General features: G+C 44.6%; 1 protein-coding gene across 1 annotated transcript in view; it reads right to left on the bottom strand.

Moving 5' to 3' along the window:
• The window catches only part of RPA1 (replication protein A1), a 295,679-nt gene that overhangs the window by 164,337 nt on the left and 112,853 nt on the right, over positions 1 to 18,489 (bottom strand). The window contains exon 6 of the mRNA XM_069615363.1: positions 12,656 to 12,745. Within this exon, the coding sequence (XP_069471464.1) occupies positions 12,656 to 12,745 (90 nt within the window). The remainder of the gene's footprint in view (positions 1 to 12,655; positions 12,746 to 18,489) is intronic.

Genomic DNA, 18,489 nt, shown 5'->3' on the forward strand with positions numbered 1-18,489 from the left:
CCTCGAGGTCCTCCCTTTTGTCCCCACGACTGAGGCCCAGGAACAGTGAGATCTGCAGAACTGCACAGGTACAGAAGTCATCTGCTACATTTATTCTTCGTTACCAAGGTACTGTAAACTTACCTCTTACTGTAGAAGTGCTTGTAACTTCCACAACTCAAGTCTAATCAGCATGTGGCCCTACATTTGATTTTTTATCAAAGACTCCCAAGAACTTGTGCAAAAACCTTTCCATTTACTTACCTGAAGTGCTGCATCCTATACAAAGACTTTTGCCCATTGACTTTGGCTTAGCCGATTTGAATGACTCAAGTACTGTCTGAAAGTATTTGACCTGCTTATGAATATTTGTAATTTGTGTTCTAATAACCCTTGACTTTTACCAACGTTTTAAAGTGTCCTAAATGCCACCATTAAGATATTAATGTCCCCAGCAGTCACCCGTGGGTTTAGGTTGCGTCTGTGCGCCATCCCAAAAGGGTCTGGTCTGATTCAGAAACTGAGTGTACAGTATTGAAATGTATTAGTATGTTACTGGTATATTGCTCCCTTCTAAAGGCGACATTATACCCGACTGAAAAATTCATAATTGTTTATGCAAGAAACATTGAGTGCAAGTTTATTTGAATATCTGTAACTGTGAATCTTTGTGTAACACCACTACAGCTCACATTTCCCCTCTTGAGATAAGCCTGGTTACTCAACAAGCTACCAAAACTGTAGTACAAGCTTATACCAAAGGTTGGGTTGCGTATACCTGAAGTCAGTTGTTTGTAGTGTTCCCAGAGGGTACTGCATTCAAACCTTGCCTAACGGGGTGACCACAAAGTGACAATATTCCATCTAGGATATCTGTCTATTTGCCACTCGTGTTCTTCTGGCAGTGGGCGTCTGCTTAGAGTGTCTCCCAGATAGAGTTCCCCTGCAACGTGTTGCAAGGTTAGGTACATCTTCCGCTTGAGTGCCCAGTTCCATATTTTTTGGGATAGCTTGGACAGACTGGAGTGTGTGTGTGTGTGTGTGTGTGTGTGCCTCCCTGCTTGTTCAGATAGAACATGGCTGTGGTGCGGTCTGTGAAGACCTGCACCGTTTGACCCTGCAGATGTTGCTGAAAGGTCTGAAGAGCTTTGAGGACTGCCAAGAGCTCCAGGAAGTTGATATGTCTGAGCAGTATCATGTGCCCACAGTGCATGGGCTGTGTGGTGGAGGAAGTGCGTCACCCCCCAACTGGCGAGTGAGGAGTCTGTAGTTAGGATTGCTTGAGCTGGTGGAGCGCAAAAAGATTTTCCTTTAAACAGGTTGACCTTGGACCACCAGCGAAGAACCTAAACCAGGGTTTGCGAAACAACCACTATATCGTCCCACTGTCCGCTTGCCTGAGACCACTATTCGATATCCATTCCTGCATTGGACGCACGCGCTGGCATGCGTGAAGAACCAAGTAAATGCAAGAGGATTCATCCCTAGCAAGCGCATTGCTTTGCGTACTGTTTTCTTGGGACTGAGGTACTAACAGCATATTTTGTACTCTTGTTTGAGGGGAATGCCAGCTCCTCCTTTGTGTTTAGGATAGCCCCCAGAAATTTTACTTGGCTGGGGACTAGAACCGTTTTTTTCTCGTTTTTAAAGAAACCCAGATTGAAGAGTAGGCTCGCCTCAAACTTGCAAATTTGAGGAGATTCCCTGGTGATTAGCCAGTTGTCCAGATAAGAGTTTACTGTGATGGACTTTCTGCGCAGGTGTGGTGCCACTACTGCGAGCACCTTGGTGAAGACTCTTGGTGCCAAGGCAATGCCGAATGGGAGTACTTTGAACTGGTAGTGTTCTCCCGCCATCTTGAAAACAGGTATTTTCTGTGTGCAGGGTGCATTGAAATAGGACAGTATGAATCTTTCCAATGTCGCCATGAAGTCCCCCTGTTTCAGGAGTGAAATCACCTCCTGAAGCGTTGTGATGCGAAACTTGTGGTTTGACATTTGTTCGCGGGGCACAGATATAATATTGGGTGCATGGTAAGGTCTTTTTTTGGCACGAGGAAGTACGTTGAATAAATACTCTTTACCTGATTTGCCGTGACCATTTCTATTGCGTCCTTCAAGCAGCGCCTTTATCTCCTCCAGCAGTGTGGTTTTTTTTCTGCTGTTAGTTTTTGTCTTGGCGGGCGGTATTGTGGTTTCTGAAGCAACTTGATGCAGTACCCCCCTGCCACAGTGGACAGCACCCACTTGTCCGAAGTTATCCTCTCCAATGCGTGGGTGAATTGAGTGATTCGGCCTCCTACTGGAGTGGCATGGGAAGGGACCTGAAACGGTGGGTCATTGTTTGGGAGGGGCTGAGCCTCTCCCAGGTGAGGTTCTGCTTCTACCTCTGCCTCCATTATTCCCTCTTTCAAAGATGGACAAGGAACCCTGGCCTTGAGACTGGTTGCAGGATGAAGACTTTCCTCCCAGGGAGTAGCCAGAGGAATGCGGTCCACTTTGGCCCAGAAATCTTTGAGTTTGGGGAACCCCGTTGGGAATAAGGTTTGTCTGTTAGCTGTCCAAGGGAAAGTGTCATACTCGTCCTTGGCACTCTGTAGGGAGTCCACTACGGCCTTACCAAATAGGACGTTTGGCTCTATTGGCATGTTGAGGGTTGCTTGGGTCTTTAGCTTAAACCCCGACTGCCTAAGCCAGGCATGTCGCTTAATGAGTGTCCCTTCCCCTATGGTGCGATCTGCGTTATCCACCGTATCAAGATTGTTCTTCAGGATGCAGCTTGAGATTTGCCTTCAGATACAGTGTTAAGCAGTTATGCCCTTAGTGGCTCTAGGACGGCTTCTAGTTCCAGCTCGTCCCATTTGTGGCAGCCGTAACTAGCCAACAGTGTCATATTGTTAGTAATTCTTATCTGGTATGCTGCAGAGGAAGGGACTTTTCTCCCAAACATATCTTTTTACTCTCCTTGTCTGGTGGGGCTTCTGCCGACGGCAGGGGAGTGCCTTCCCTTTTTCTGGTGGTGGCAACTACCAGGGAATCTGGTCTGATCTGTCCTCTAATGTACAGGGGGTAGGCAGTAGGCACAGGCCTGAAAGGTTTTCTATCCTTGGGTTGACCGGCCTTCTGAGATTAGGCGTTAGGGATGGTTGAATACGTCTCTGTACGGACTGCCGGAGAGGTATGAATTGTGTGGCTGCCTTCTTGTCCCCCAGGATGTCTTCCACAAAGTCCTCATCATCTACTTGTGTCTCCGGGTGTCAATGTTGAAATCTCACGCTGCCTTCAGTAACAATTCGCTGTAATGCAGTTGCTTGTCAACTAGCGAGTCTGCAACCAGCTGGTCCTGATGGTCTGGCGACTGTACCATGTAGAGGTCGTCATCGTAGTACCGGTCTTAGTCCTGGCTATAGAGGTCCCCCTGAGACCCTGCTCGGTTGTCCTAATAGGAGTCCTGACATGGGTCTTAGTACAGATGGCCCAGAGGACAGCGAGAAAACCAAGGCTTTATCCCCAGTCACTGCATGGGCCTTGACGCTCGATGGTGTCGTCGAGAGTCGGCCGTGGGGTATGTCCTTCACGTGCTTGCATTTATGTGCTCCGTGGCTGCCAGCTAAGGTCTTCTCCATCACAGGACCGCCTACCTGCTTCTTGGAGTCGGGGGGCCTGCACTTGGGGCCCCAACAGACCCCGATCACCCTACGCGTCACTCATGATTCCGTAGCTGCCCTCGCCGGAGTCTTCCGTCACGTCTATGGAGGCCTCTGCTTGCATGGCATTTGCGGCCCAGCATTTCGTCCGCCAATCCTTCAGGGTTTTTGGCCGAAAAAGCCGACATGATTTACAGTGCTTTAAATTAAATGGGGTTTTGTCCATTGCGTTTTAAAAGGGCAGCTGAGCGAAAAAAGAAACAGGATAATGGGATAGACATTCTCTAAAAAGGAGCCAGTATAGAGACCCTCCCCCACCTCCCTACTGTAATGGGCAAAAGCCGAAGGGACCCGTAAGGCCGCGTCTGGGCGTCGATTGATCAGTCTTCGATGCTGTGGGTGTTCGTCAAGAGCCGTCGAGTGCATGACCAGTCGTACGGCGAGGCCAACAAAGGAAAGGAAGACATTCTACAAGTATAACTTTGGAAAATCAAAAGGCATCAGCCTAGAAGAGAACTCTGCATTTGCGACAGACTTCGATGGCGGACAAAAACAATCTGATGGACCTCGACACGTGAAGGAGCATGGGTATAGTACACGTCACACAAACGGACGTCGACGGGTCATTATTACTATTAATGACCTGTCGACGTCAGTTTGAGTTTCAAAAACAAATCTTGTAATCCTGACGTCCACTAGATGTCGGACTACGCAGAGCATGTGAATCTAAGCAGATCTACAAGCTCCAGAAATATATTTATGTCATTTATTTCTGAGGCATGTGGATCTGTTTAGTTAGAATCACATGCTGTGCATAGGCTGATATCTAGTGGTAGGTGCAGGGTTATTTATTGCATTCTTGTTTTAGTTTTGAAAAGGGAAATTGACAGGGTGTGCTTTTAATACTATCCCTGTGTGACGTGTATTGTACCTGTGATCCTTCAAGTGATAAGGTCCCTCAGATTATTTTTTTTCCGCCATCGTGGTCGGTCACATATGCAGAGTTCGTAGCCTAGCTACAGAGATCGACTGCAGTTTAACAAATTAGTTTGTATTTCAGAAGTTGCTTCAATGATCGATCCTCCAATATCAGGCAACTACCATCTGAAGCTTTGACGAACGTCTTCTGGGATCCCCATTATTCGGCCTTGCAATAGCGAGCGCGCAGGGAGGGAGTGGGGGTTTCTCTACAATTACATTTCTTTACAGAATGCCTCTTTCTGCTTCCTTCTCCGATTTCTGTCTAGCTGCCGCTAAATACATACAATACTATGGAACAGACGCCCTTTAAATGTGGTCCTTCCTGCAATAAAAAAATTGGGCTGCAAAACAGTGTGTAAAAGAGGTCTTTCACACGATCACGTGAAACGGCTTTGCGATCCCTGTAAGGTTTATAACCCGAACACACTTTAGGACAGGCGCACCAAGTGGTGGGTGGCCTACTCCATGCAGACCTAATCCCTACCCTTCGCCCCCACCCCACTAGCGTTGTTGGTTCGGACAAGGAAGAGCTTAGCGGCTACAGCTATGTTTTGAAAGCAGGAGACTTAGAGAAGTTGGTAGTGTGAGGAAGGCAGATTATCGAGCAGTAGACACTGACACAATGGATATAAAGTTTTGAAAACCTTTATTTACACTTTTCATTGGGATAGTAGAATTCCTAACTGGGCCCAACTCTAAAATGGGAGTAATCTCGACCATTAAAAAAAAAAACTACGTCCAAATCAGTCTGGTCAAAATAAAAAGCCCTATACAAAGAAAAGCAACCTTGCCAACCCCTCCCTCCCTCCCTCCCTCCCTCCCTCCCTTCCTCCCTTCCTCCCTTCCTCCCTTCCTTCGACAACAAATGTGTTAAGGTAATACAAAATGAAAAACTTGGCTCAAAAAGAAACGTCGGAATGGTGTAAATTCCAACTCCCTTCCCCCCAGGTTCAACCCCACAGGTCAAGTGTCTCTCAAAAAACAAAGGATGGGTGGATGGCACAGTTGTCTTGCACGCTTTGGCTTAATGCTACAATTCAACAGTTCAATCTTCGGTTAACTTCTGGTAGTTCAATCACTTTTTTTTACAGTTTGCCCGCCTTGCGATAAATACTCTGTTCATAGATTCTTAATTTCTCACCTTTCTGCACAGGCTTCTCTCTGCCATGCTCGAGCCGGTCTTGTCCTTTGTGGGGGTTCCCTTCCCCACTTTTTATCTCAATCTTTTTACTGTAAAAGACTTTCGAGACTGCAAGGAATTTACATAGACTTCTGCAAATCCTCTTTCAACAACCCTTCAATTCACAATCAATAACATCTTGTGGCACCAATACTTCTTGGTACTTATGACTGACCTCTTGGCCTTTCAAAAGTTAATGTGTAATACCAATACCTCTTGGTATTTCTTTTCCTTTCAAACACCTTTTGGTACTTTTAGTTCTTATTCTCACTTACCTTCTAGGCCTTTCAAAAGTTCATACTTTACTTCTGCCCTCTTGGCATAATTTCACAGTTCACAAATGTCACTTTCCTCTTATTCAACTTTCTTTCCTTATCACAGTTTCCTTTGATCACCGCTTGCCTTATCTTTCAATATTCTTAACATTTCACAGACCTTTGAATGTGCGACTTCATCTCGCAGGACCACTATGCTCCTTTGTATCCTTGTCTTTCAACAAATGTGCATTAAATTCGCGCTTTAATCGACACACATGCAACCTTCTTTCAAAATACAGTCACTTTCTCTTTATCAAACAGTCTTGTTTTCCTCGATAGCTCACAGGCTATGTTGGTTGCATTTATTTCATCGCTTTACTGCAGCTCAAGGCTGCTACCAAAGCTTCTTCTGCTCCTCCCCAACTCTGCCCTTCACCCAGGAGGGTCGCGGGCCACTTTCTGGTAACTTGAAGGTTTCTTTCCTCTGCTCGCTCGGCTTTGCTCTTCGAACGCTCACGGCCTCCCGAAAGCATGGACATCTTGCCTGGCTTCCTCTTGATCCTCTCCACTATCGGCCCGTTGGTCTTACACTTTCAAAAGCCTGGTTCCCCCATCAGCCTCGGAAGAGCTATTCCTAGTCGTACCCAGCCTTGCTCAAAGTGTTCCTGTGCCCACCACCTTTTATCTTCACAGGGAGTATTAATGAGTGGCAGATTTACATTGTTTGAGCTACGTGCCTGACCTCAATACAAGGACAGGGTCAATGCAAGTCAGGGGGGGTAATCCTAACCTCACTCATTCTTCGGTGCAGTCCTTTTGTGACAACAAAGTGGGGAGGAATTATGGGAGTTGTAGGTTCCCATAAAATAAGCAGGGATAGGGGTAAATGGGTTGCGGAAAAACAGTGATACCATCTCTTATCATTGGGTGCTTCTCCCCCACTCCCAGAGGACCGCCTACTCAGGTGATCCTGCCTCGCTTGTCCACCCCGAGGGTCAGGATCCAACAGCCATGGCCCTTCCCTGGCCACCAGAATGCGGCATCCCCAGGGACTAGGTTGGGAAAAACACTCTGGTTTTTCAAAGTAGACTCCTGCGTATCTGTCCCCAGCCCCAATAGGCAAGCCAAAAGCTGCGCTATGGGGACGTGCACTGGCGACAAATGCACACGTGCACGCACAAAAACGTACATCCTCTAGTCAACCTTTGACGGGATCGTAGAAAGGGGCTTTGAAGGCAACTGACCTTTCGCTGATTTTTGTCAATAGAAATCAAACTTGCGTCCCAAGCATGCTGCGCACGCACACTCGCTGCATGGCTCTAAATCTATGGAAACATCAGTTGCCGGTCATGAACACTCATCGACCGCTGAGTCGAACACGTCGAAACGGCTGTGAAACAGGTTTATGTTTATAAAGAAAGACACCACATCACCACCACAGGCACCTACACAGCTGTCTAGGCCCCACATTACCAATTATGTAACATCTTCCACTTGTAGGGAGGTACTTTGTCTAAGGTAAACGGTCTGTTCAGCCAGAGGACATTTTATTTCCCCTTCCTGAATTTCCAAGGACAAAAGAAAAATTTGAAAAAACTATGGACAGGATATCTGAATTTGTAACATTTATGGAAAGGTATCCCATTAAGCAAAATACCCTGTTCTGTGAGGGTTAACCACCCCCCCTCCAAGTCTCCCAGACTCCCATCACTCCACCTCATATCATCTACGACACTTACGTCTTTCAAAATGAGCAATATGATGGTGATCTCCATTTGGGGCAAAACCAAGGAAATCAGGATCATTCTTTGCCAAGTGGATGCTAATCAGGGTACATGACCAGAAACTCAGACCCATGATAACCAGATTGTGTTTTTGGCGATGATGATGCTGCTCAACAGAAGCCCAGGGACTCAATTGACGACCAAATATTTTTAATAATCTGCTTAAAAGAGCAGCAGAGCATTTTCAGATCCAAACACAGCAGAGTACTTCTGATCCAGACTGTCGAGAACATCCTAAGCGGGGAAAAAGCTATTAGCCAATCTATCCCCCTCTTAACTCTATTGAGAAGAGAATTGTGCATATATATATATACACATATATATATATATATATATATACACACACACACACACAAACGGGGGGGGGGGGGGTTAAGTAACGCCCGACTCACTACTAGTGGTCACTGACTAGGAGAGTGCCACAGTATAATACTGACAAAGAATGCAAGAAGCTTTACGCTTTAGGCAAGAGGATCACTGCTTCAGCAGCCTATTCAGCACATATTGCCAACAATGCTAAGCTGTTAGCATGCTACAGCGATGTCCAGTGGGGATTGCTCCAGCGTAACTGGACTGACGTCCCAGAGCCAACCAAGTCCACACTACCCAACATCATTAAAGAGGGTAGACAAGCCACCCATAACATTTTTTTAAAACACCATAGGCTCTGCTGAAACAGCTGGCAGAGTCACAAGGACACATTTCAAACACACCATTTCTCCAATTTAGTGTTTTAACACCTGCCATTCCTTTCGTTCCAACCCCACAGTCTGGGTTCTCTTCTGGATCGTCTTCCCGGTAAAGAGGTTACACAATTTACATACCAAACCTAACACTGTTTTCAGACTAGATAAAAGTAGACGTGCAGCATCGAGAGGACAGCAAGTGACTTTTCCATCAAGGTTCTCTCCCATGCATCTTCAGTAGAAGGTCGAACATCATTTACCCATGCATAGATGACATCAGACCAGTGGGTGCAGTCTACCGTTGCAGATGGATATTCCATCTAATTTTTACTAAAACCCTGTTACCATCCGCAAAGGCATAGAAGAATGTTGCAAGAACATTAGCTCATGCTGAAAGCTGAAGTAGAGACATTACTTCAGAAAGAAGCCATAGAACTCGTCAACTTTTCGACAGGTGAGCAAGGCTACTTATTCAGTGTAAAACCTTGTACCTAAACCATGCACCCTGTATTAGACATGCATCCTGCAAACAAGTATGTCGAGCCACAAAAATTCAGGATGACCACCCTGCAGGAGGTAATCCCTCTTCTCTATAAAGGGGGACTACTTGACAACATTAGACTTGAAAGATGCATAGTTTCATATTTCAATGTTGCCAGCGCACAGAAAGTTCCTAAAATTCCAAGTGGGAAACACGCATTATTAGTTCAAAGTACTGCCGTTCGGCGAGGCACTATAATAAATGACGAAATAAATGAATTAATAGCCTCAGTGCCAAAAGTGTTTTGCAAAGTTTTAGCAGTGGTCCTGGCCCACCTTTGCAGAACATCCATTGTGGTGTCTCCTTATCTAGACGACTGGATCAAAAACATGCTATTACAAATAGCAACATTTTTTAGCTGATCAGATAACTACGCAAGGCCATGTGCCTGCTCAGAATGTTTGCTTCCTGCATCTACCTAGTACCCCACAACCCGCCTGTGCATGCGTCCTAAGCAAGAGTGTCTTGCAAGACAGTAGAAGGATCTAGCGGTGTCTCGCAGTCTCTAGTTCTGTCTCTGCAGTGTTGGTCAAGGGGGAATCTTCTCAAAGGCAAAACATTCACCACTCCAGCACTCATACAACAGACGCTTCCCCATCAGGGTGGGGAGCACATTATCTACATCATACAGTGCACAGCACAGCGTGACGGCTCAGACACCACCGAACAAGCACAACTATTTAAAGTTTCTGGCACTGTTCAAAGCTCTCAAAGCCTTTCAAGTCCAGTTACAAGGGAAAACCATTCTAGTCCTAACCGACAGCACAACAGCCATTTTAGATGTATTAAAAAAACAAAAAGAATGGTCAGATATGGGCAGTGTGTCCTGCCCTAGATGTGTCCAGACTAGCCCAAAACACATGAAATGGGTGCTGAAACACAACATGCTCCCCCTGTCCCAGCATGTTCCAGAGGAACACAATCTCCTAGCAGATGTCCTCAGCAGAAACGTACACATTCCCATACAGCACGAATGGCAGTTGCATGCCGACATTTTACACGTCGTCTTCACAGAATGACGTAATCCACATATAGACCTATTCTCAACACGGAGATATCCCCAGACAACATCTAAAAGGGAACACCCTGTGGATGAATTAGTCTGGGAGATTTTCCTACGCTGACCCCCTTCCCGAACTTCTCAACAGGATAGTCCACAAGATGCACCAGGAACAAGTCTAAGTTATCCTAAAAAGCTCCAATGTGGGGGAAACATGGTTCTAGCACCTAATGAGAAAGTACAACTGTCCTCCAGTCACGCTTCCATGTCTGTTCAACATGCTGTCTCAAGATCAGGGAACAACACTGCAACCATGACCTAATACACTGAATTTAGCAGCGGGTCTCCTGAATTCATAGTTTGGACATTTAATCTTCCTCAAAGATGTATGGACATTCTTAAGGAAGCACATACACCTAATACCAGACACTGCTATTTCAATAAGAGGAAACGCTTTGTCGTTTGGTGTAGATCACAGAGCATCATTCCTATTCGCGGCACACCTCGCATTGTTCTACAGCTACTTCACCTTCTATTCAGGGCTGGTCTTAAATTCTCTGAGAGTCCATCTAGCTGCTCTGCCTGCTTACACCACCACTCAAAAGAACATTTCTTGGTGTAAAGTCCCTGTCATAAAAGCCTTTATGGAAGGGGTCTACATCCTCCGATTTCAAATCCAACCACGGATGGGACTGGACTATAGTCCTTACTAGACTTATGGGTGCTCCTTTAGAGCCAATGCATGAATCCAGTCTTAAGTGGCTCACTTATAAGACTGCTTTTATCATACCCATTACCTCTAAGGAGGGTAAGTGAACTGCAGGAGCTCTCAGTTCAAGATCCATTTGTTACTATTCACAAGGACAAAGTGTTTTTACGCACACATCCCCTCTTCTCTCCAAAATCTACAGAACTCCTTTTTACAAAACCCTACAAATTCAGAGGAAAGAAGCCTCCATACATTAAATGTCAGAAGAGCTGTAATGCATTTGTTAAACAAAACCACTACGGAAAACTGACCAGTTCTTTGTTTCCTTAGCCACTAAAAGAGAAGGGGTCCTGTCTCAAAGTCAGCTATTTCAAAATGGATTGTGAAGTGCATCCAGGTGTGTTATTCTCTTTCAAAGACAACTTTACCGTTTACGTCTAAAGCACACTATTCGAGGCACAGGGGCTACTTTAGCTTTCATTGCAAATGTATCTTAAAATGTCATTTGCAAAGCAGCTACCTGGAGTTCAATTCACACCTTTACCCAGAATTACTGCTTAGATACACAAAAATAATAATTCACAGGTGGGTCAGGTGTACCTTCTAACATCCCACCACCATCTCCTGGTAGCTAGTCTATGCACAGCATGTGATTCTAAGCAGCTCCACAAGCCTTATAAGGCATACATTACTTACCGTAACCTTATTTCTGATGTTTGTATCGGCTTAGATTCACATGAACCCGCCCCTCCTCCCCTTTTGGAGTTGAAGCGCATGGACGACAAACACCTTTATCTTCTGTACTCTTGTATACTTCATGCTCCCTCTTGTCACAAACGAAGCAATCAGAGGACCTTAGACGTGTGAATGTTCATGGGTACAAAACAGGTCACACAGGGATAGTATAAGTTCACCCCGAACGTCCCTTTTTGAAACTCAAAAACAAGAATGCTATACTCTGCACCTATTGCTAGATGCCAGCCTATGCACAGCATGTGCATCGAAGCAGATACAAGCATCAGAAATACAATTACGGTAAGTAATGCATGCAATACACATATATAGAGCAATCCCTATCAGACGAAAATACTTGGTTCTAAGCCTTGGCAAGGAAAGGATCTACGGGGCCCAAATCTGTACATGAACTGGGTGACAGCCACTACATTGAAAGCCTAACCAATAACTCAAAACTGATCCATCCACCCCCCCCCCTCCACAAAAGCTCATGGCAATAGAGAGTTTGCTTCAGTCAATCAAGACAAGGGTTTTCTCAAATGGAGGGAAGGGGGGGGGGGGGAGTTATTCTATGATGTGGTCTAGAAGGGTGCGCTCAATGTAAGGAAGACTGATATGAGCTAGTTGAACCATTCCCATAGTGCCAGTAGAGGCATTAGATATTGCACTCTACAATAGAGAAGGGGGCTGTTGGGCAGCCAACAGATTTCGAGAAGTGCCATCTGCTAGCAGATGAATCTAAGGAACTTATTTCATTCTAGTATCAAGAGGGAAGCTGGCTACAAAGCAATACTGCTTGGCAAAAGACCTTGGGGTCTAAGAACCCAGATAATTGTAACAAGATGCATATGGAAATGCACAGGTGTACACTGCATTCTGAGACACAAAGTTGGCCGTACCTTAGAGTGCTGTGCATGAAAGTGTTATACGATTGATATCATTAAAAAGTCATTGTTAATCCAACACTTCTCTATTAAATACAAAACATATAGAGCAACACCTGAATGTTAATAAATATGGTGCATAATTGTAATGGGCGAAGTTACACAGCACAAGCAGCCTAACCTCGGTAACTGGTGGAAAATAATTACGACAAAAAAGGCCCATGGGTTGCCGAACCTGTCCTCTCCACATTACAAGACTGGAGAGCATCTCACCTGCAGGCAACGATCCATTCTGCTGCAGAGGTCTGCTGGCTGGAGGAACAGCTGCTGTGGCGGCTGGAGCTGCTGTTTGCGGCCCTTGTCCTGTCAATGGCAGAGCATAGAAACGTTAGCAGTGAAACGCGAAAAAAAATCCCTCAAATAAGCTCATGGGCAAAGTACGAGTCACGCACTGCACACAGGGCAAAACATCAAACACTATTAGAAGTACCGTCTATCATCCTGAGAGTCGCACTTCTCACGGAGACTTCAAAATTACTGGCTGCCTCCAAGCAAGGAAAAACCGTGCAGCGACACAGCCATAACAGATGAATAACTGCAGGGTTCACAGGCAATATTCAATCCCATCTGTCATAGCTGCCAAGTAAATCAGGCACACAAAAAAAAATGTATGTACAGCAAACAGATGCACGCACGCAAAGTGCATTGGTAAACTGCCCCGACCAATAATCTACAAATCTGATGAGCTGATGTAGCAGTTTCACAACACTGGTGGTTAACGGTGCATTTTGCTACGAAAGAAAGACTGGTTCAAATATCAGTGCATGATTTCAGATAATGCAAGTTTGTTAAATGTTCAAGATCATCTACAAGCTGCACCAGGGTGCATTGGCAAACACGGGGCCAGAACCAAAAGGGCAATTTAGACAGATGTACAGACCAAGAAATCAAAATACCAATTAACTGACAAGGCTAGTGTCTTTACTAATCTTAATGAAGGACCCAGCATAAACGTTGAACTATCTCCGTCCCTGTGAAGTATCTGGGAATACCGATTTAAATAAGGGTACATTTTAAATTAACCACCAAACAAATGTAAGAAGTCAACCCATTTTGCTTATTTTTTCCAATCTTCACCCACCATACGAGTGCCTACAGGGAAAGATTCCTGTGCAGGAAGACTCAAACCAAAATAGGAGACTTACAGCCTTAATAAAAAAGAATTACACTGCCACTTCAAGGCAGCCAGCACATGGACTCCCTCAAGCTCAACAAGCCACGTATGTTTTTAAGTAAACAGTGCAAGCTGAATGTCCGTTTTCCACAACGGTTTGGCGTTGAGAAGGGAAGGCAGATGGGTGGTTTATGAATTCAATGAAGATGCCCACGGCAAAGAACTAGATTTACAAGCAAGTAAATATTCCTTGATCATTGAATGTCCCTGGATGATCATTGACACTGAACAACAGAAAAAGCTCATACCCTTATGTGGCTGGGTGGAACAACATGACCAGGTGAATGAAAGGTGAAAGTAAGATCATATTACATAAGGCGCAGACCTGCCAGGCCCCTTGAAATTGTACAATGAAAGCAGACAGGGTGCCTATGCAAACAAAAAGTCAAAGATGCTCGACCTACTTGAGCATCCTCTAGAGCATTTCAGACAAGACAGTACAAAAAAAAGCGTGTACATGCTTCCATGTGGACGCTTCACAGATCTACTATTAGGATGTTCCTCAGAAGCACAGCAGTAGCCATCTTTCTCTGGTGGAATGGACCCTATGCATACACGAAAGCCATTTGTTTGCTCTCTGGTAACATCAGAGAGGGCCATGAAACTATCCATTCGTATACATTTTTAGCACACAAAACATGCACGTAGGGAACCATAATTCACAAGGTTTGTAATGTGTTTCTGCCCATATAGTATCCGAAGGCCGTTTCCACAGCAAGACTAAGAATCTCAGTCGGAAGAGAGAATCGGAAAGGAAGATGGAACTGAAATAGTTACATTTGTTTGAACATGCGAGATAAACTTGTGTAAAAAGAATGAGTTTTCAGAGCAGCCCCATTTTTAACACTGTGTATATTCAATTAGCTCAGATGGCCCGAATTTCGCAAAACCTGCTTAGGTGAAGTTATGGCCACCATCAGGAAAGCAATTTAACACAAAAAGTGTTGTAAATCTGTTCTAGACATGAGCTTGGAAGGAAGTCCTGTTAGTTTGGATAAGACACAGATAAGCGTGACGTGGGGGGGGCGAGGGGACACTCTTGCGCGCAGGGGGCATAATGTATTCAATTGTGCTTAGAAAAAAAATCCTTTATTATTGGAATAAAAAATAAAAGAACTTTCTGGACACACTAATAGCAAACAAATGTACTCTTATGAAAAATATTGCAAGCCTAATTTTGCCACATAATGGAGATGGGCTAGCACGTATTCTTCCCAGCACGACTTGGGGTTCACATCTATTTCCAAGCACCACATAGAACCTCTTCAATTTAAATGCATAGAATGTTCTAGTCGACAGCCAAAGTGCTGGCTTTAGGATCATGCATTCATCAGTTTAGGTGTTGATACTTGAAGTCCTCCATCACTAAGCAATCAAATTAAACAATGGACCGTTGTGGTGTACCTAGCTAGTAGACACTGTCTGCATGGTAGTCCACTGTGGTCCCATAGACAAGCGGATCAGGTCAGAATAGCAACACTGCCAGGGCCAAGCTGGAGTAAAGAGGAGTCATGCTTGTCCGACAACTTTAGAATAATGTTCAGCAGGGGAGGCATTGGGTTAAAGACATTCACAGTGGACCTAGCTTCCGGGTACTTGGAGGTAAAGCCATCGCATTTTGTGTGGTCAGCTGTAACAAACAAGTTCTGCGGCCTATCTCATTTTGCAAAAGTGGGAACGTCCACGTTACCAGTATTCTGCGTAGTTTCAGCTGTACCTTGTGCATTAATCCTGCTTTAATAGGTGATGGGCTAGTGATCCAAAAGTTCGGCCCTTTCAGCTTCATGTCCAACACCATAAAGTCAAAACATGTTCCAAAACGTATTTCAACACGACAAGTAAATCTTCCATAACCCATGATCAACATACAAACGGTTGACAGAATTCCTATTTTTGGGGATTATAGGACCACTTTAAGGCCTCAACATTTTGCACCCCCTACCTCTTATTTTGGCTCACTAACCTTGGTGGAAAAAGCGACAGACCCAAGTCTCCCTTCATTGCAACCCATTTCACCTTAAACTTTATGGTTACTGGGTCACCCCCTCTGGCCTTATGGGAGTAGGTTGGGTTGTGGTAGCCGTGCAACCACAACTGAATACCTATCAAAAAGCAAGCAGAAAGAGTGGCGTGTAGAAGAAAATGCATGAAAAGAAAAGCAAATGAGAACGTTCAGCATAGATACGATAGAAAAGACCAAAAGATAGCATGAAAGTGGGGTACTAAAGGACAAAGTCCTGGTGAACACCACATAGTAAAAGCAAGGAAGTTAACAGCTTTGTGGCTCAGGACCAAGAAGATGTGTAATTGGAGGTGTAATTGGATAGGGAAGAAAAAGTGTAAACAGATCCAGATATGCTCAAACAAAGGAATTAGTAGTAAGGAAAGTAGGTTGGTGGACTATGTCGAAGAACACAGATCAAGAGGTAAGAACAAAGGAAAGCATAGAATGACTGGCAGAAAGAAGCGAGTTGGAAACACAAAAGATCTGTCTCAGTTGAATGTAGAGGAAGAAGGGAATGGTGGTCCAGTTAAGTATTTAGTATTTATGTTAATTTATATAGCGCTTTAGTCCAAGGCGCTTTACAATCAAATTACAACACGCAAAACATGACAAATGAATCAAACCAGAAAACAGTACAATGAACAATTTACAAAGTTGAGGCGGTTACGCGCTATTGGAAAGGAACAATAGTGAGAGAAGGGGTAGGAGTAAGAGTGAGATTCAGTCAAGAAAGAGGAAGGAACAGAAGTTAGGGGGGGTTAAGTGGAAGAGATGGGATTTGAGAGAAGTGCGGAATGAAGGGTAGGAGGTGAGAGCGGACGGGGAGGGGAATGAGATTCAATTGGAAAGGAGCAAGAAGTTGGAAGGAGCGGAAGCGGGCACAGGGTGGAGGAGGAGAGAGTAGGAAGAGATCAGCAGAACGGAGAGAACGAGAGGGAGTATGAAAAGTAAGAAGGGAGGGTAGGTAGGAAGGGGCAAGACCATAGAGGGCTTTGAAGACAAGAAAGAGTAAGTTAAATTTGAGCTGAGAGTGAAAAGGGAGCCAACCTAGTGAGTTAAGTGAAGAGGAGATGGAGTCGCAAGGAGCTGAGGCAGAGGGAGCGGATGGCAGAGTGATAGATAGATTTTAGGGGGGGAAATGTGAGGGGAAGGGAGTCCAAAGAGAAGAGTGGAGCAGTAGAAGAGTCTGGAGAAGATGGAGATTAATAGTTTTGTAGCGTGGAAGGTTAGGAAGGGACGAATTTTACTGCCATTGTAGAGGTGGAAGCGGCACGATGTGGCAGTGAGGGAAATGTGATGAGAGAGAGAAATGGGGGTCAATGTGGAGACCTAGATTGCGGGCATGGGGATAAGTAGCCAGTTGTAGCAACAATGCATTTGAGTACTTTGGCCACAAAGGGAAGAGAAATAGGACTGAAGTTAAAAGGAAGTAAAAGCTGGATAAGTACTAGTTCTTTCCCCCCGAAGTACAGGCAAAACACCAAACAATGCCAGGAAACACTAGAAAAAAAATCCTTGAAGGAGCTCCAACTCCAGGTTTGAAACCAAGTCAGCCGCCAGAAACGGAAAGATGGCAAGCAGGAATAGTGAACCGTGATGGAGGAAGGCCTGTAAAACTACACAATTGCAGGACCAAGGGGACCACTGAAGACCAAGGCATACTATAAGCAGTGTCGCGTAGCAATTTGATCTGCAATTCTGTAGGATTGCTAATTAAATTGATTCTTCATTAGCAAAGCTAGCTATTTAAGTTACCCTGTTCAATGAAAGCACAGCTTGCCCTGCATTCCTCTCCTGCATTCAGGGCTCTCTCCACCCTCAGTTAGCTGCGATTTTAAAGAGAGTAAGGGAGAGAGAGGGTGCAGCAATAATCCACTCCACTTTTATGTGCCAAAAGGCCTATGTGCGAGTGCTTTGCAAGAATGCATTTTAAAAAAAAGAAACACATTCAATTACATTGTATTGCTACTGTACAACACGGCATTAGTTCCATGCTTTACAGTAAAGTATACCCAAATCTCATATTGTCAACTATTTCATTTTGTTGGGGAAGATGCATCATATTGACAAGTGGACACTTTTGAAAATATACATGATCACATGGCCAAATGCTATTGATGGAAAACCTTGCTCAGTAACCTGTTGGTTACATACAACTTGCAACTGGTCCCATACTCCTTGACATTCTCTCTAATCACCCTCTTGCTTTATTCCAGCTACCCTGAAAGTGAGATGGCCGAAAACTATAATATTCCACCTAGTTTGCCCTGTTCTCTACACGCTAGTCCATCCACTCTTAGTCTTACTTGCTTTCCACTTACATAATGAATAGACAAAGCAAACTAGATGTTTATGCGTAGTAGTGATCAATATTCCATCCAGTCTGTACATATAGATCTATTGCACTACCATACACTGTAGGACTACAGAGCTTGCTTTGATCGATGATTACGATTGCATTTTCTATATTAACACCTGCAGTAGAGGGCTGGCCAAACTGTTTTCAGAGCTTTTTATCAACTATTTGTGTCCATTCATGCAGCTAACCTTTATACAGACACTCATCCAGGGCTCACATAGTCAAGTAGATTTTAACAAGGGCCAGTACCAATTGCAGGGGTTGTTTTAAACCTTTTCTGCAAACAGTCGTGGTTAAATAAATGTCAAATACAAGTTTCAATGTATATGGCTGACCTCTGTGTGGCAGCAGTGTGCCAAACTAAAGTGGGTGTGTTGTGACATGCACCATTTTACAGAAACTGAATTTTAATTAGTTTCCATCAGTTGCCATGGGTCTAGTGCATTGCTCTTCGGTCGGGTGGGTAAACTAAGTTACTCGACCTGCAGCTCCAGTGAAATTTTTAAGAA

The sequence above is a fragment of the Ambystoma mexicanum genome, chromosome 9 (genome assembly GCF_040938575.1).
Source record: "Ambystoma mexicanum isolate Mex_15411 chromosome 9, UKY_AmexF1_1, whole genome shotgun sequence".
NCBI lineage: Eukaryota > Metazoa > Chordata > Amphibia > Caudata > Ambystomatidae > Ambystoma > Ambystoma mexicanum.